The sequence below is a fragment of the Tupaia chinensis genome, unplaced genomic scaffold (genome assembly GCF_000334495.1).
Source record: "Tupaia chinensis unplaced genomic scaffold, TupChi_1.0 Scaffold000605_1, whole genome shotgun sequence".
Lineage (NCBI taxonomy): Eukaryota > Metazoa > Chordata > Mammalia > Scandentia > Tupaiidae > Tupaia > Tupaia belangeri.
In genome coordinates, this window is record NW_006160123.1 from 162,725 (window position 1) to 181,586 (window position 18,862).

At 46.1% G+C, this 18,862-nt stretch overlaps 1 protein-coding gene across 1 annotated transcript in view; it reads left to right on the forward strand.

Annotated features, from left to right (window-relative positions):
- Positions 1-18,629, forward strand: part of TGM5 (transglutaminase 5) — a 21,799-nt gene extending 3,170 nt beyond the window's left edge. The window contains 7 exon segments of the mRNA XM_027775846.1: positions 9,375-9,513; positions 10,151-10,254; positions 10,361-10,600; positions 15,383-15,742; positions 16,753-16,913; positions 17,940-18,073; positions 18,476-18,629. Coding sequence (XP_027631647.1) covers positions 9,375-9,513; positions 10,151-10,254; positions 10,361-10,600; positions 15,383-15,742; positions 16,753-16,913; positions 17,940-18,073; positions 18,476-18,629 — 1,292 coding nt within the window.
- Positions 18,630-18,862: the final 233 nt, after the last annotated feature.

Genomic DNA, 18,862 nt, shown 5'->3' on the forward strand with positions numbered 1-18,862 from the left:
TTTGTTTTTTTTTTTTTTTTTTTTTTTTTTTTTGAGAGATTTTCACTGTAGGGTGCGTGCGCTCGCCAGACAGACAGAGAGAGACATAGCAACAGAAAGCGAGAAATCACCCCCCAGGGGGGATGGTCACGCCGCAATCCCTTCTCCTCCATTCTCCTCTCGGGATCTTGGGCACGCACGCACACGCACCCGGCGTGAGTTTTAAGCCACCGGGTCCGGGACACGAACCGCGGTCGACTACGTGGGAATCCAGCAACATAGCCATTACACTAACTGCTGGTTTCCTACTTTCGTTATTTCTAACTCTCACAACCGCCTGAGAAGTAGATACCATTACAGCCATTTGACAGATGAGAAAAACGAAGCTTAAAGTGACCAAGTGACTCTCATTTGTCTTAGCAGTGAACTCTCCCCGCTGCAGCCCTGCCTCCCAATGATCCTAGTGATGTCTCCTTTTATTTTAAGTTTATCGAGAGAGAGAGGGAGAGAGGGACAGAAGGGGGCCCTCGGCAGGGGCTGTCATCTAGTCAACCAGGATCACAGACATACCTACCGGTGTTCCCAGAATGTTCAGGTTTACCTGGGATCCAAACTCTGGACCCTCCCATATCCGGTGTGTTATGTTAGCGTATTCATTTCAACTTTTCTCACTTAAACCACTGGGGTCAGCAGGTGGCATAGTGGTTAAAGTGCTAAACTCTTATGTGGCTGACATAGGTTTAAATCCTGTACCTGGTGGGTTGAAACTCATGTCAGGCACATGTGCAAGCATGCCCAAGATCCTGAGAGAACTGAGGAGAAGGGATTGTGTCATGACCATCCAACCAAGGGCGTGATTTCTTGCTTTCTGTCCCTCTATCTCTCTGTCTCTCTAGTGAGTTCTTGCACCCTATAGAAAAATTTCTCAAAAAAAAAATCACTAAAGGATGCTTTATATGCATCAAAAATACAGTCATAGTATTTATGGGTGGGCTGCTTCCTTGGCATCCGCTTAGTTAGCTGTTTCCTCAGAATTTCAGAGATATCTCTCACCTACTCCTCCTGTGCTCAGAGCCAGTCATTCCAGAGCTCTCAACCACTGGGCTCTTCCTGTTCTGACCATCCTTTCCTTGACGTCTTCCTTGATGAGATTGGGACCCTTTAGCTTTTGGCTGAGGTCTGGGAAGTAGCCTGGATGCCTCACATCATAACAAAGGACAGAGGAGACCGATGTTCTTTTATCTGAAAATTCTTACAAAGCCAGGTGTGGAAAGCCACAGATTGGACAATTCCATACACATGAAATGCCTAAAATAAGCAAATTCAGAGACAGCAAGTAGATTGGTGGTTGCTTAGGGCTAAGGGGAGGCGATACTGGGGAGTGACTGCTGTTGGATACAGGGTTTCTTTTTGAAGTGATGAAAATGTTCTGGAATTAGGTAGTGGGAATTATTGCACAACCTGTGAATATACTGCAAACCACTGAATTGCATATTTTAAAGGACGAATTTTATGGTACATGAATTATATCTCAAGAAAGTTAAGAAAAGACCTGGCATCCTGGGAAACATACCGGGTCTGTTCTTGCCTGTAACTACATGGACTCACGAAGGAATGGGGCAGCAAGGATTTAGACTGAATGCTGGAAGACACTAATGTGTGTCTCTGGGCATCATCCCCTCTTCTGTAAATAGAGCCCTAGATGTGGTGGCATGCACCTGTATCCCAGCTACTTGGGGAGGTTGGGGCAAGAGGATCCTGAGCTTATGGTTGGCCTGGACAACATAGGGAGACCCAGCCTTAGAAAGAGCCAGATATGCGGCAAGCACCTGTAGTCCCAGCTGTGAGGCCGAGGCAGGAGGATCACCATAGCAAGACCCTATCTAAAAGAGAGGGAAAATAGAACCCTGAGCCCCAGGAGCCATGGTGTGGTGTAAAGAGCGAATCCACTTGTATGTCTTCTACACATCGGATAACCTCTTAGGATTTGGTTTGCATGTAGGGTCCTCTGTTTAAAACTTTCTTTGCAGGGAACCAGGAGTTAGTGTAATGGCTATGTCGCTGGACTCCCACGTAGTCGACCGCGGTTCACGTCCCGGACCCGGTGGCTTAAAGCTCACGCCGGGCACGTGTGCGTGCGTGCCCAAGATCCCGAGAGGAGAATGGAGGAGAAGGGATTGAGGCGTGACCATCCCCCCTGGGGGGTGATTTCTCGCTTTCTATCTCTATGTCTCTCTCTGTCTGTCTAGCGAGCGCACGTGCCCTATAGTGAAAAACCTCTCAAAAAAAAAAAAAAACTTTCTTTGCAAACTCCTGGGCTAGATGTTATCCATTATTTCTTCTGATTCAGTTGTGTATTAGCCTCCGTGATGTACCTCATCTTCAATAACAATACAATAACTCTTATTTTCATTGTTTTTACTGAGCCCTTAGTCTGAATGAAGGAACCTCACCCAAGGCTATGGTGTGTTATTTTGCCCCAACATCTCTTTTTATCTCAGTCCAAACTCTTCTGTGCAATGTTTTGGCTTAAGCACAAATCTACTCTTATTTTCCATTAATTTATGAGACGATAAGATTGTTTGGAATGCTCTCTCATAGGATTGATAGTATTTAGAAAGATGCCTGGCATGTAGTTTTATATGAGTGCCTCCTTTTTAATTAGTCTGATGCTGTTTTAGTCTCTATCTCTTGGGTTCCAGAGATTTGGTTGGGCTTTGTCCTAGATAGTTCCTAAACTTAGTCCCCCATTCTCTCTACCACATTTCTTCCCCTTTATTTCCTTTTATTCTTCCTTGGAATTTTGTTATCATTGCTGTTGTTTTGTTTTAGTTTTTGCTATAGAGTGCATGAGTTTGCCAGAGAGAGATAAAGTAAGGAATTACCCTCCAGGGGATAGCCACACTGCAATTGCTTCTCCTCCAGTCTCCTCTCTTTTTTTTTTTTTTTGGAGAGGTTTTCGCTATAGGGCGTGTGCGCTCACCAGACAGACAGAGACAGAGAGACAGAAAGCGAGAAATCACCCCCTATGGGGGATGGTCATGCCGCAATCCCTTCTCCTCTATTCTCCTCTCAGGATTTTGGGCACGCATGCACGCGCGCCCGGCGTGAGTTTTAAGCCACCGGGTCCGGGACACGAACCGCGGTCGACTACGTGGGAGTCCAGCGACATAGCCATTATGCTAACTGCTGGTTCCCTCCTCCAGTCTCCTCTCAAGACTTTGGACACACACACATGCCTGGCATGTATTTCAAGCCATGGAATCCAAGGCCCAAACCTTGCAGTCAGCCATGTGGGACTAGCCGCCTTAACCACCACATCATTTGCTTGTCCCTCCTTGAAATATTTAGGATTGAATTAATCATATTCCTCACTTTGTGGTAATTATCACACTTGGTCTACTTCAGGCCTCTATTCTACAAAATTAATTATTGTCCCCATTTTATCACATAGCTCACTTGCATTTACCTCCACCTATCCCATATTTAATGCGTTTAATATGTAGTAATGTATTTTTAAATTTGTTCTCACCAAAAAAAATTGTTATTTTCTTTGATATGTTTTTGGTTTTATATATTGTATTTTGTGTGTGTGTGGTGTTATTTCTTAGACAGGGTCTCACCATGTTTTATGTCTCAGCCTCCCAAGCAGCTGAAACTACAGGTACGTGACACTGCACCAGGCTTTTTAGGATGGGCCAGGATTTGAAATGAGCCTCCCACATGGCAGAAGTGGCCAGCACTTGTTACTATAGCTGGCATGTCATAGATTGTATTTTTCATCTTTAGAACTCTAACTAGGTCTTTTTCTCTTTTAAAGAAATATTTAATTTAATTTAATTTAATTTATTATTATTATTATTATTTTTAATTTGCTGAAGGGCACATATACTCATCAGAGAGAAACAGAGAGAAAGGGAAAGTGAGAAGGGAAGCTGCCAGGTCCATGACTTGAACTGTTGTCGGTCATGTGGAAGTCCAACACCTCAACTGCCATGCCACCCACCAGCCCCCATAATTGGGTCTTTTCTATCTCCTATTTCTCTTCTTATGATTTTCATATTTTCTTCTACCTCCTCTAGAGCATATTTATAATATTTAAAATTGATCTTTTGGGACCAGCAGTTGGTGTGGTGGTTAAGACACTGGATTCTGACATAGCTGACAACTATTCGAGTCCCAGACCTGGCGTCTTGCTTTCTTACTTTCTCTCTCTATGTCTCTCCCTGGTGAGCACACATGCCCTATAACAAATTTTAAGAATAATAATAATTAAAAAATTAAATAAATAAAAATTTTAAATAGCTTTCTTAGGTCCTTGTCTGTTAAATACAATGTCTCTGTCATTTCTTATAATTCTATTGATTGGCTTTTCTCCTGATTATAGGTCATATTGCCCCATTTCTTTACATGCCTGGTAATTTTTGATTGGATGCTGGTCATTGTATTATGTTGTTTAAAGGACTTTGTTGTAATATACCAATAAGTTCCTTGCAAATCAGTCTGAGCCTTTGGAGCCTTGCTTTTTATTTTATTTAAAAAAAATTTTCAGATGGTACATGTACTCATCAGAGAGAGAGAGAGAGAAAGATAAGATGAAATCACTCCCCATGGAGAATAGTCATACCACTATCCCTTTGCCCCCACTTTTTCCTCCTTTCAAGATTTTGCACATGTACAGCGTAGTTTTCAGTCCCCCAGTTTTGGTTTCGAACCACACATTCAGCTTTGTGGGATCCAGCTCTTTTAACCAATAACTCCTTTATTATGATGCGTCCAGAACAGTCTTCACTCTAAGCTTAACTCAGCATCACTAGTAAGTTATAACTTTTTGGAGGACTATACCAAATGCCCTGAGGTCTTTCCACTTTATTGCTTTATCTGGCCTCCTGAAATTTCATCCCCGTACTTGCACAGATCATCACTCAGTCAAAGCCTTGAAGGGACTTCTCTGCAGATCTCTGGAATATTATGTCTCTTCAGCTCTCTTCCTTTCATACTCCGCTATCCTGCAAATTCAAGTGACTTTGATTTCCTTGAGTAATCTCAACTCTTCAACTCAGTAGGACTGTTGAGCTCCGCTTGGGCTCCTACTTCCTAAGTTGTAGTCTAGAAGCTACCTCCCGGAAGTTCCTCAGTTAAGATATGTCTCATATTTTTCTCACAACTGGACTAGAGTTGTGTGTTTTGGGGAGGAAGACCACAAAGATAGAGTGCCAGTCTCATTGGATTATATCAAGGGTATATGCTACCAATGTAGCATGTTGATGTTGCTCTTGATACCAGGTTGAGGTGGGCTGGCCCTTGCTGACATGGGCTTTATGTTGGGGAAAGGGCGGGGGTGAGGCTACAGTCTTTCCTGTACAGTTAGCTTGTCCAAACCAGAGTCTAATCTGGAACCAAGCATTGCATCTGGTTGCATGGTCCTTTGTGTTCCTTTTAATGTAGAATAAATCTTTTATTTAATATGCAAATTTGTTGAAATATTGGAACAGTTGTCCTATAGAACTCTATGTCATTAATTTATCCTAGTATTCATTGTATTTTGTATGTTCTTGTGTTTTTCTATATTTTGTAATTAGAAGTTAAATATAAAGACTTGAAATATTCAAATTATACATTTTTGGCTAGAGTGTCTATATAAAGACTTGAAATATTCAAATTATACATGTCTGGCTAGAGTGTCCCTTTCTAAAAAAAAAAAAAAAGAAAGAAAGAAAGGTTTATTTATTTATTTCTTCCATGAGTGAGCAGGGCACCCCCAAAGAGGTCTTCATGCCACAATTCACTCCCAGGCTCAGTCAGCCCCGGGTCACGAATACATGCATTTTCATGTTAAGAGGATTTTCCTTTTAAAGCTGACTTCTTATGTGTCCATCCCCACGTAAGCAGATACATTTATTTTCTTTTTGTCTCTTGGTCCTGGTGATCGACTTCTGTGAGGATGAAGGGAGTGGACTACCAGAGTGCCCTTTGTGAAAGGGTCTATCATTTAAGATTCCCATGATAGCCCATACAAATCCTCTCTGCCACAAAGAAGGTCTCACAGCTCTATGGAAACTGCCTAATACCATCCCCTGAGTTGCCGTTTTTTGTCTAACGCGTAGTCCGTGTTATGTAGGTCCTTTGCGCTGTGCTTAGCCTTTTAGATGTTATTATCCTTGATTCCGCTTCCTATTTCTCCATAGACTGTTCTCACTTTTACTTCCTGGTTTAATTCCGAACTACCCATCCCCTTACCAGGGTCTGGGCCTGGTACAAGAAAGGAGACTGGAGATTATCATAGAAAACAGAAGACGAACCTTTCATATTTAAGACACCACTAATGAAACAAATAAGATTTTATTTCACTGTCTTTGCAGATGAGAGAGAGCAGTTCAAATATGACTTCGTGATAGCCTAAACTATAGGTCTTGTCCTGTGTTTTTTTCTTCTTATTATTTTTTAAAGAATTATTTACTTTTATTTATTATTATCATTTTTTAATTTGACCAGAGAGACAAAGAGAGAAGGGAAAGTGAGAAAGCAAGCCACCAGATCCGGGACTCAAATAGCAGTTGGCCATGTGGGAGTCCAGTGCCTTAACCAACATGCTACCTGCCAGCCCCTTTGTCCTGTGTGTTTAATGGGGGAACCCAATAAAGATGACTAGCACACAGTGCCTTCCCTCAAGAAGACAGCTTGTCAACAAATCATTGTAAGCCACATGCTCTAGTCTAAAAGAGAACTTCAAAGTGCTGTAGGACCAATCACTTGTTTTAGGGTGGAAAAGCGCCCGTGAAACCATGTTTTACTGCAGTTAAACTCTTGCTGCTTCACAAGGCCGTGCATGAATTCTTCAGTCAGAATGAAGAATGGAAGGAGGCTTGCTCCCTGCCCTGTCTCCCTGTCCCCTCGACAGTATGTTCTCTTGTACTATGAGTGCCATCCTCTCTCCTGACTGTGCGTTTAGCATAAATGTGCCGAGGTGATGTGCCTCTCTTGCCTCACTCCCAATCCAGGCCCCTTCATTGGCAGTTTTTCAATCTTCACTGTCCTCTCTGAGGCTGTCCTGTGTCACCTCCACCCCCTCCCCATCACTGCCCAAAGCCTGTCCTAGACCTGTTCAGACCTGCTCAGACCTGCCATTCAAGGGAGAGCTCAAGGCTGTCCTCTGGACTTCTCTGCTCGCCTTCCTGGGCTACATCCACCCTGGCCTGGAGAGGGTTAGTGGGCAATTAAACATTTAAGTGAAAAGTTATAAACATTTTTTAAATGACAAATAACAGTGGTATGTGTGAAAAGTCCTTATAAATATTTCTCTCTTTTTACAATTTTTTTCTTTTTCTCTTTTTTTTATTTGGAGAGGTTTTCGTTATAGGGCACATGCGCTCACCAGAATGACAGAGAGAGATAGAAAGCAAGAAATCACCCTCCGGGGGGGATGGTCACGCCGCAGTCCCTTCTCCTCCATTCTCCTCTCGTGATCTCAGGCACGCGCACACACGAGCCCAGCGTGAGTTTAAGCCACCAGGTCTGGGACTCGAACCATGATCGACTACATGGGAGTCCAGCGACAGAGCCATTATGCCAACTGCTGGTCCCGCCTTTTTAAAATTTTTTAAAACTCATTTTGAGGGGACCAGCAGGTGGTGTGGTGGTTAAGACGCTGGACACTCCCACATGGCCAACCACAGTTCGAGTCCTGAACCTGGTGGCTTACTTTCTCACTTTCTCTCTCTCTCTCTCTTGTTCTTTCTCTGTCTCTCTCTGGTCAAATTAAATGAATGAATGAATAAATAAAGTTAGATAATTCTTTAAAAAAAAAAAAAAACTCATCTTGAGTCACTTTGTCTTTTGGAATCGATCCCAACGGCAAGGTAAAGGGAGGGATAGTGATCTATAAAGCTACTCACCACAGTATTATTTTCAAAAGGGGAAAAATTGGACACTAAGTAAATGTCTAGAAATAACTACCACTAGAAATCTTGCTTTTGGAAAATAGTTGATAACCTACTGAAAATGCTTGGGATGCATAATTAGATAAAATTACTAGAATGCTGAGTTGGGTACATACTCCTGAGAGGTAGCCTCAGTACTCACTGCAAGCTTTGTAGTGAGACCAGAAATTGAATGATAGCTTTGTCCTTCCTAGCTATGTGACTTCGGTCAACTTTTCTTAGCCTGTGAATGTTCATCTTCAAAATCGTGATAGTATCATGCTACCATGCAGAGCTGTCCTAAGGTGTGTGAAATACTGGGTCTGGCTCATAGATACGGTTGTTTTTGTTGTTATTATAATTGAATTAGGTGGGCTGTCACTGCTGGACTGGAGGGGACAGGAATCCCCAGGGGATCTGGTGGTGGGATGGGCTGGGGGATATTCCTATACTTATAAGAGCACAGAATCACAGAATGGGGTAAATATGGCAGAGGATAAGGCAAAGAGGTTGGATGACCAAGGCAACCAATGCTCCTCAGTCATAAAGACAATAAAGACAGAAGTTCTCTACCAGGTCAGACTCAGTTTTCTAAACTTTGGTTACATGGTTGCTTTGCCTTTCTGGCTTGACCTGTGAGGCTTTCCTTGGGAGAGCTCCAAGAGAATACCAAGGAGAAAGGGGATATCTGAGCCTCAGAACTCCTTGCTTGAGACTCTGATGATCGCGGCCCAGTACCTTAACCACAGGAAAAACTAGAATGCCTTCTACTTGGCTTAACGATGGAGATTTATGTCTAGGAGAGAAGTGAGACTGTAAGGCCCAAGTCTTGCCAAAGGAGAGACAGGCCTGTCCCACCCTGCTGGCACGGGCAGGAAAACTGACGATATCCTGGACTTTCGCTTGGGTCTGGCAGTGCTTGTTTGAGCAGATAGCATCTTTATTTACTTACTTATTTATTCACTTACTAAGAGTGATTTTTCTATAGGGCACATGTGCTCACCTAAGAGAGACAGACAAGGAGATAAAAAGTGAGAAATCATCCCCTGGAGGGATGACCATACCAGAATCCCTTCTCCTCCATTCTTCTCTCAGGATTTTTGGGCATGCATGCACATGCACATGGTGTGAGTTTCAAGCCGTCGGGTCTGGGGCTCAAACCGTGGTCAGCCATGTGGGAGCCCAGTGCCTTAATTACTATGCCACCTGCTGCCCCGAGCAGATGGCATCTTAACCTTTGCTTAGTTAGGACGTAAAGGAGTTTCAGCTCATGGGGTACATAGGGAGTTTTTCCCATGAACTCAGGAAGTGGGGAAGGAGGTTGGAAATGTCACCAACGCAGTACTCCAAACAGCTCCTGCCTAGTCCTGCAGATGCCAGATGAATGATTTCCCTAAGTCCTGGGCCCTAAGCCCAGAACTCTATAGAGTTCTGAATCCACAGCTCACGGGTGCTTTTTTTCTGCCCTTTCTGCAGTGATGAGATGCCTGGGGATCCCCACCCGTGTAGTCACCAACTTTGACTCTGGCCATGACACAGATGGAAATCTGATCATAGATGAGTATTATGACAACACGGGCAGGATTTTGGAGAATAAGAAGAAGGATACGGTCTGGTGAGAAACAACCTTTCAGTCTACTTCTAGGCCCACGGTCAGAGCCAAACCCCACTATCAGGAAGTAGAGCAGGTCCACGCCCACGAGCCTGCTGCCCCTCAAGTCCTCTACCCACAGCCCCTAGCAGCCCCTCCTCTATTCCCCTTGCCAGTGTTGAACTGGAAGATGGCCAAAGGGAGCTCACTTGGGGTTTAGAATCCTCCATGATAAGAGCTCTGCCCTGAGCTTTGTCATCTCCCCCGTCTAGTACTCAGGCTATGGCTCTGACCACAGAGGGCCTTCTGCTGGACCTAGAGACCACGAATGCCTCTATGAGGCCACAACACTTAGGAAAAGGGCCCTGAAGACCATTTTGAAAAAACAAAGGATTTCTGACTTCAGTGGCTTCTGGAAGCCTTTACTTTCTGCCCACAAAGAATCAGAGTGAAGCTCTTTTCTGGGCAAACAAATGCAGGCTCACGGGGGAAGAGCCATCACAATTCACCCACAGAGGCCTCAAGCCCTGTGGTGTGCTGAGTCTGTCTTCCTCACTAACAGTTCATCTGCTCATCCACCCGCTCCCTCACTCTAAAAGAACAAGAAGTACAACCGTTCCCTTAGCTTCACTTGACACTCACTTGCCTGGCTCTCCTTCAGGAATTTCCACGTCTGGAATGAGTGCTGGATGGCCCGAACAGACCTCCCTCCTGGATTTGGAGGCTGGCAGGTGCTGGACGCCACACCTCAGGAGACAAGCAATGGTGAGGCTCTGCGAAGAAAGGCAAGACCTACTCCCACAGAAGGTGCCCCTGCCCCTGCCTGGCCCTGCAACGAACGGCCCACCGAGGCTCTCCTGTTCTCCTTCAGGCCTCTACTGCTGTGGCCCAGCCTCGGTCAGAGCCATCAAGGAAGGAGAAGTGGATCTGAACTATGACACACCCTTTGCATTCTCTATGGTGAATGCTGACTGCATGTCCTGGTTGGTCTACAGAGGGACAGAGCAGAGACTCCACCGGGACACGAGTACTGTTGGCAATATGATCAGCACTAAGAGCATCCAGGGTGACGAGCGGGATGACATCACAGAGAACTACAAGTATGAAGAAGGTACGGCTAAGCCAGTCCCACTCAGAGTCCCAGTCCTGTGCAGGGAGCCAGTCAGAGAGCACCTGCGGGACAAGACCCAGGTCCGCGTCTCCTCAGTCATTCCACTTTAAGGTTCCATTTGGGGCGTTCCCACTGCCTCACTTCTTTCTTGTCCCCCACCCTGCAGGCCAGGGAGCTCCCTCCAGAAGAGGTGCGTGTTGACTGTAGAGCCATTCATAGGCATTCCACAGACAAAACGGGACTTCTTTGCCCTGCTTCCCTAAAAAAATCAGCCTCCCAGGGACCAGCAGTTAGCGTAATGGCTATGTCGCTGGACTCCCACGTAGTCGACCGCGGTTCGAGTCCTGGACCCGGTGGCTTAAAACTCACACTGGGTGCACGTGCGTGCGTGCCCAAGATCCCGAGAGGAGAATGGAGGAGAAGGGATTGCGGCGTGACCATCCCACCCTGGGGGGTGATTTCTCTCTTTCTGTCTCTCTCTCTCTGTCTGTCTGTCTGGCGAGCGCACGCGCCCTATAGTGAAAACCTCTCAAAAAAAACAAAAAAAAATCAGCCTCCCACTGAGGATGGCAGGGCACTTAGTAACTCTCTCAGACTAATTTAGTTTCTTTTATTTAGCTTATTTTTTAATTAATTATGGTTTTTGAAGTTAATTTATTTCTTTTTAAATAATTATTTATTTAATTTTATTTACTCATTCATTTATTTTCATTTGACCAGAGAGAGACACAGAAAGAGAGAGAGAGAGAAAGGGAGGGAAAGTGAGAAAGCAATCATCAGATTTCAGACTCAAACCGTGGTCAGTCATGTGGAAATGTCCAGCGACTTAGCCACAACATCCTCCCAAAGTTAATTTCTTTCTTCCATGAACAAGAGATAGAGGGAGAGAGAGAGCAACCCCAAGAGGGTCCTGATACTGCAATCCACCCCAGCCTCAGCCAGCCCTGGATCCTGGCGTACTCAGAAAGGTCTCTGGGTGCAAAGCCAGGACCTTCCCTTGTGGGTCATCCTCACAGAGGTTCAGATTTTACCTCTGTACCACTGTCCAGCCCACTAATTGTGTTTACTAAGTGTTTAAAAGACAGGCCAGATCACTAACCAGCAACCAGGTTGATGTAAGGTCACAGGTTCACTCCTACTCCCACCTACTGGGGGACAGCAGGGTCAGAGGATATTCTGAGGTGAGAGCCTTGGAAGGGACTTCTTAGCCAGGGCCAAAGCAGAGGCTAAAAGGGTTGGGTGCAGTCAAATTCTTAGGAATTGAGGAAGGCTAAGCACTAAGTCCAACTACCAAGGAGCCAAGCAAAGTATCCAGCCTATGAGGGCCAGAGCAGGGCCAGGAGGCAGAGCTGGGATCTGGCAGTGGCAGGGTCTGAGCAGGAGCAAATCAGGGTGAGTGGTGGGTCAGGGTAGCTGAGCAACTGCTGGGGGGACTGTGAGTGGGTACATGTGATTGTCTATGTGGGCCTTTGGGACCGACACAGAGATGCTCCAGAATCCCAGCCTGGGAAGAGGATTCACAGCAAAGGATAGCAAAGGATTGACAGCAGAGGATTGACATAGGCCCAGCAGTACCATCGCCGCCCCTCCTCCTTGCTGGACTCTCAGAGGGGCTGGCTTAGTTATACCTTCTTTGTTATTGGAAATGAAGGTTTAAGCCCTCCAGGCCCACAGCATTGATGGACTCTGGGGTCATCTTGCGTTGTCCTAAAAACAAATCCTGAGAAAAGGATGCAAGTACCAGTGAGGCAATCCAGGAAATACTGGTAAGAGAGAGAGAGAGTGGGACAGGGAAGAGGAGGAAGCCAAGATAGAGTGCATCTTCAAGCCTGTCTGCACCAAGGCAGCTGGAACTTACTCCTGCGGGGAGCTCTGGGAATAGGCTTGCCAGGGAAAAATACAGGATGAAGCATGCTTTAGTGGAAGTGGGTCCCAAATTATTTGCTGTTTGTCTAATTCAATGGCTCAATGGCTATGTATTTTTATTTGCTAAATCTGACTCTGTAAAATGTAGAACAGCACAGATTAGTACCGGAGGCAGGCAGAGGGGCTAGGGGATTTATCCTCCAGCTCTCCCTAGGTCATGGGTTGAGGGCTGATCCTTGGGGGTGTAAATTCCTTAGTACATCTGGCCCGCACTGTGTGTGGCTGAGCTGGCTCTGGTGGCAGAGAACATCTCAGACAGTCACAGAAGCTACAAGTTGAAAGTAGAGCCTGTTGGGGCCAGCAAATGGTCTAGCAGTTATGTTATTAACTCCTACATGGCTGACCATGGTTCGAGTCCCGAACCCAGTAGCTTGAAAATCACGTTGGGTGCATGTGCATGCATGCCCAAGAACCCAGGAGGAGAATAGAAGAGAAGGGATTGCAACGTGGCCATCCCCCAGGGGAGTGATTTCTCACTGTCTCTGTCTCTCTCTCAGGCAAGTGCACATGCCCTAAGGCAAAAACCTCTTAAAAAAAAAAAAGAGAAAAGAAAAAGAAAGTCGATCCTGATGGCACTGAAAGGTATTGGCAGTATTTGCTGCAGACATCTACAGGGTCTTCTGTGACCTTGGAGGGACTGGAGTTATACATATGCCTTGCAGGCCTGAGGGTTCTGCTCAGCAATGGTCCTTTTTTTAAAAAAAGAATTATTTATTTAATTTCATTTATTCATTCATTTTATTTTTTTAATTTGACCAGAGAGAGACAGAGAGAGAGAGAGAGAAAGTGAGAAAGCAAGCTACCAGGTCCAGGATTTGAACCGTGGTCAGCTATGTGGGAGTGTCCAGCGCCTTAACCACCACATCACCTGCTGGTCCCAGCAATGGTTTTTTAGGTCAGAGTAGTCTGTCTCCTTCCATCCATCAGGAGAGAATCTGGAAGCTGAGCAGACCACAGATGTACTTCATCTGATTCCCCTGTCTCTGGGTCCACTCAATTTTTTTTTTTTTTAAAGATTTTTGCTATAGGGCATGTGTGCTTGCCAGAGGAGGCAAAGAGAGACAGAGACAGAAAGCGAGAAATCACTCCCTAGAGATGATGGCTATGCATCAATCTCTTCTCCTCCAGTCTCCTCTCAGGATTTTGGGCACACTCACACACACACGTGTGTCTGGCATGAGTTTCAAGCTGCGGGGTCTGGGACTCAAACCACGGTCGATGATGTTAAGGCCAGAGCCTTAACCTGCTGGTTCAGGGCCCACTCTCTTTTTATTTTTCTATTTTCTTTTTTTAGAGAGATTTTTGCTATAGGGTGTGTGTGCTCACCAGACAGATAGAGAGAGGCAGAAAGTGAAAAATCACCCCCCGGGGGATGGCCACATGGCAACCCCTTCTCCTCCATTCTCCTCTCAGGATTTTGGGCACACATGCACACGTGTCCAGTGTGAGTTTTAAGCCACCAGGTCTGGGACTCGAACTGCGGTCAACTACATGGGAGTCCAGAGAGGTAACCATTACACCATCTGCTGGTCCCTAGGGCCCAGTCTTACTCAAGCAAATGTCTCAAGATCTTTTTCTGCCTGAAACCGGGCATAGAACAACTCCCAGAAGGACTAGGCCCATAGTGCAGTGGTAAACGCTGTGCAGAGGAAGCCAGGTCTCTCATGGCTGACTGGTTTGGATCCTGGTCCTGGTATATATACATGGGCCCGGGATCCTGGTGGGATGGAGAAATGGAGGAAAAAGGACTGTGGTATGACCAGGCTCATTGGAGGTTCTCTCTCTCTCTCTTCCTGTCACACCACACACCCTCTGACAGAGTTAATTAGTTATGAATTATTTAAGAGAAAGAACAACCCCCAGAGCAAGTGGATAAGAGTGGCGTCTGTCTCAGGAGATTGTGGGGCGAAGCTAGTCCCTGGGGCAGCAAGCACTCAATGAAGGCAACTTCAGGGACTTTTAGGGACTCAAAGGAAAGTGTTCCTGCACATCCCACATCCTGCCACAGACTCCCCCAGAGACTCAGCAGGGGGAGTCTACGCCACTCTGGGAACTCTGCCTGCAAGTCTTCTTTTATTTATGTATTTATTTATAGTAGTAGTAGTTTAAGTATAGAGCATATGTGCTCACCAGAGAGAGAGAGAGAGAGAGAGAGTGAAAGTGAGAAATAACACCCCACGGGGAACTGGGGAACGGCCACACCGTAATTCCTTCTCCAGTCTCCTCTCAGGATCTTGGGCACACATGCACAATGGCCTGGCTTGTTCTCAAGCTGCTGGGTCCAGGACTCGAACCATACAGTGGGCCATGTGAGATCCAGATCCTTATCCCTATTATTAATTTTTTATGGTGCTTCTCAGTTTATTCATTTCCAAGAATTCATCTACATCTGACCAGTCATTTGGTTCTGGAACAGAAAATTAGACCATGCTCTGCTGTGTTTAAGATTATTTCTTCATATTTGGGGGCTTTTGTCTTTCCCTTGAGGCCAGCAGGATAGAGTTGACTGGTTTTAGGGTCAGGCAGATTTAGTTTCCACCTGAGATTTGCTTCTTGTCCATTGTTCCTTGAGCAAGTGATATGGCCTCTTTGAGCCTCCTTTTCCTCATCCATATATGGAATAATAATAATGGTAGTATTTCTCATCATCAATATAAAGATGAAAGGTAGGAGTCCTCAGCAGTGCCTGACTCTTCGAAAGCACTTGATGAATGGGAGGGAGTGTTTGTTGTTGGAAATTCAGGTTTTGGCTCCTCCTTCCCTCCATATTGATGAAAGTGTTGGGGGTGGTGGTCAGCCAAGGCTTACCTCTGGTTTGGCCTGATTCACAGCTGATGCCATGCTCTGTCCTCCCAGGTACCCCCCAGGAGAGACAGGTGTTTCTGAAGGCTCTCCAGAAGCTGAATGCTGGGAAGTCCCTGGGCCCTCACCGAGCAGACTCACAGGCTGGGCCCGTGTCCCTGAGTCAGGGCAGTCCTCGGAGCTCAGGCGCGTCTTCCCTTCGAACTGCTGACATCCAGATCTCCCTGAAGTTCAGGCTGCTCGACCCACCCTACATGGGCCAGGATATAAACTTTGTCCTGCTGGCCCTCAACATGTCATCCCAGTTCAAGGACCTCAAAGTGAACCTGAGTGCCCAGTCCCTGCTGCATGATGGCAGTCCCCTGCCCCCATTCTGGCAGGACGTGGTGTTCATCACACTCACTTCGGAAGAAGGTATGGGCTTTGGGTGTGGGCATAGGACAGGCCATGTACACAGAGTTGGCCATGTCGATGCCAGTGGGTCAAACCAGCCAGCAGGGTTCTAGAGACAAGTCTCTGGGATGACGTTCTTCCTACCGTCCCCTCCAGCACAGACAGACTCCTCCTCCTCCCTTTTCCTCCTCTGCTCTCCTTTCTTTTCCCTTCCTTTTCCCCTCCTTTTCCACCTCCTCTCCCTCTCTCCCTTCTTTATATCTCTAAGGAAAGTAGCTAGTTTAGGGGGAAAGCCTGAGTTTTGGAGTCACCTAGTCCTTGGTTGCAGCTTAGGTCACCCACTTCCCAGCCATGTAGCCGCAGGCGAACTGTCACACCTCCCCTAACTTCAGTGTCTTCATCTGAAAGCGGTATTATAATAAACCTTCTTATCGGAGGTTTCATTTTCTATGGTTCCCGTTACCAAAAATAGGTGAATACTGTATTCACAAGATTTCTTCCCAAGAATTATTTTTTATTTAACTTTATTTATATTTGTTTGTTTGTTTATATTTGGCCAGAGAGGGACAGCATGAGAGAGAGAGGAAAGGAAAGTAAGAAAGCAAACCGCCAGGACCAGGACTAGAACCGTTGTCAGCCACGTGGGAGTCCAGGGTCCTTAACCGCCATGCCACCTGTCGGCTCTGAAGATATTTTGACAGAGATCATATTCACATAGCTTTTATTACAGCATATTATTATACTTGTTCTATTTCATTATTAGTTATTACTGTTTACCTTTTACTGTGCCTAATTTATAAATTAAACTTTATTATAGGTGTATATATCTATATATATATGAAAAAGTATAGTATGTATAAGGTTTGGTACCATCTGTGGTTTCAGGTCCACTGGGGGTCTTGGAATGTGTCTATGTACCTGCTTCACCAGCACTTGGTATACGTCGGCTCCGCCTTCTCCTGGCCAGATGCAGGCCAGGACCAGCTGATTTCCTCTGCCGCTTCACCTCCTCTTTGTGTTCTTTCCCTTAGCAAAGACCCACCGCTGCACAATCCCCTACTCCCAGTACAGCCAGTACCTGTCGACAGACAAGCTGATCCGCATCAGTGCCCTGGGAGAAGAGAAGAACACCCCTGGAAAAATCCTGGTGGACAAGATTATCACCTTAGCTTATCCAAGCATCATGATTAATGTAGGCAGGAGCCCTGCAAATGGCCTGTGGCTTGGAGGGGGTGGAGCCCTCCTAGAGGGCAGCCTGGGCCTGCTCAAGAGAGTAGCCCCTCCTTCCCTTTGCATCTTCTGATGCCCCAGGAGGGGAGCTTTATCTGCGAGTTCTGCATCCTCTTGTAGCACCAGAGGCCTAATGAATGAACCCTTCTGGGCCATGGACAGTCAGTCAAAGAGAGCTCTTTTCCTGAGCCTTCTCTTGCTGTGAGGACTTCCACAGGGTCAACATGAGGAAACATAAGCCCAGAGGGAGGGTCTCGACCTGGGAAGACCCTGCCTGAAGGTCAGCTCTGATTGGCCATTTCCTAACTTTACATCTTTGGACAAGTTCGGGGCCTCTGTTTCTTGAACTGGCAAGAGAAGAGATTAGACCAGCTGGCTTTCAGGGGCCCCTTCTACTGTGTCATTCTGTGGTCTTCTGAGTGAGAAGATGTCAAGGGCCTCCCTCCTTCCAGTGCTGTCTCCCCAAGTCTCCTGGACCCTACCAAGTGAGACCATGAAGCCCCCTAGTGGGGGAACTCAAAGATTTGATTAGAACATGAGCTTAGCATCTTAGCAAAGAAGTGATACATTTTTGGAGAAGTGACAAGACAGACTTTGAGTCTCTGGGGGTCACAAATTGTGGAAAGGCAAGTGTATGGGAAACTTGGGATAGTCAAAGGCTAGTTAGTAAAGTGTGTCGGGTTGATGCCACTGGAGCCATCTCTAGGCTTATAAGGCCTCACGTTGCCTCAGTGATTCATTTTTGTTCTTCCTGACAGAAGAGGGAAAAATACCCCTTTGTCAATTTATGTACTGCTCTTAGGCAAATAGAGGGCTTTTCTTATATCTGCTTCTTCTCAATTGTTTTCAGCTCAAACAATTCTTATGCCAAAGTGGCATATTTTGGGGTGGCATGTCCGGCCACTCTATGAGCACTGCCTTCCACGAAGGTTCAACATTGGGGAAAAGGACTAATTCTCTACTCCTCCCCTGCTCTGGGTCTGTTTAGGTTCTAGGAGCAGCCGTTGTGAACCAGCCGCTCTCCATACAGGTGATATTTTCAAACCCCCTTGAGGAGCAGGTTGAGGACTGTGTGCTGACCATGGAAGGAAGTGGCCTCTTCAAGAAACAGCTGAGGGTCCTGTAAGTGTTGGGAGTGGTCAGCCTTTGTGTTCATTTATCCTGGGACTGTCACTATCCTTTTCTAGTTGTGAGCTCCCAGGGGAGAGACCAAGAAGCTAAGTGGAGGAGCTGTCAGATGGCATAATTACGTGGCTGACCACAACTCGCATCCCATACTCGGCAGTTTGAAAGTCATGCCAGGCTCATGTGCGTGTGTGCTCAAAATCCTGAGAGGAGAATGGAGGAGAAGGGATTGTGGTGTGGCCATCCCCTCTGGGGGTGATTTCTTGCTTTCTGTCTCTCTGGCAAGTATGTGTGCCCTATAGCAAAAATCTCTCTCTTAAAAAAAAAAAAACTGAGTGGAAAAGGGATTTGGAGTTATTATCACTATGGTTTTCTGATATTCTCTATGCTCTGTTGCAGCATTGGAGTCCTCAAACCTCACCACAAAGCCAGCATCACTCTGAAGACTGTCCCCTTCAAGAGTGGCCAAAGACAGATTCAAGCTAATCTGAGGAGCAACAAATTTAAGGACATCAAGGGTTATAGGAACATCTACGTGGACTTCGGGTTATAAATTCTGGAACAATGAGCTGGACATGTGGACTTTAAGCTCCAGGAAAAGGAACAAGTTCAAATGCACGTTGTGCCTTTCTGCACACACCTGAAATTTCACAGGGCTTCAACGGAGCAGCAGGGGAGATGCCAGCAAACGGCTAGTTCCCTGGGCCTTGTGCATGACTCCTCAAGACTGTTTTCAGGGCCCAGGGATTCCATGGTGTCCCATCCAGATTTCAAATATTTTTTGCA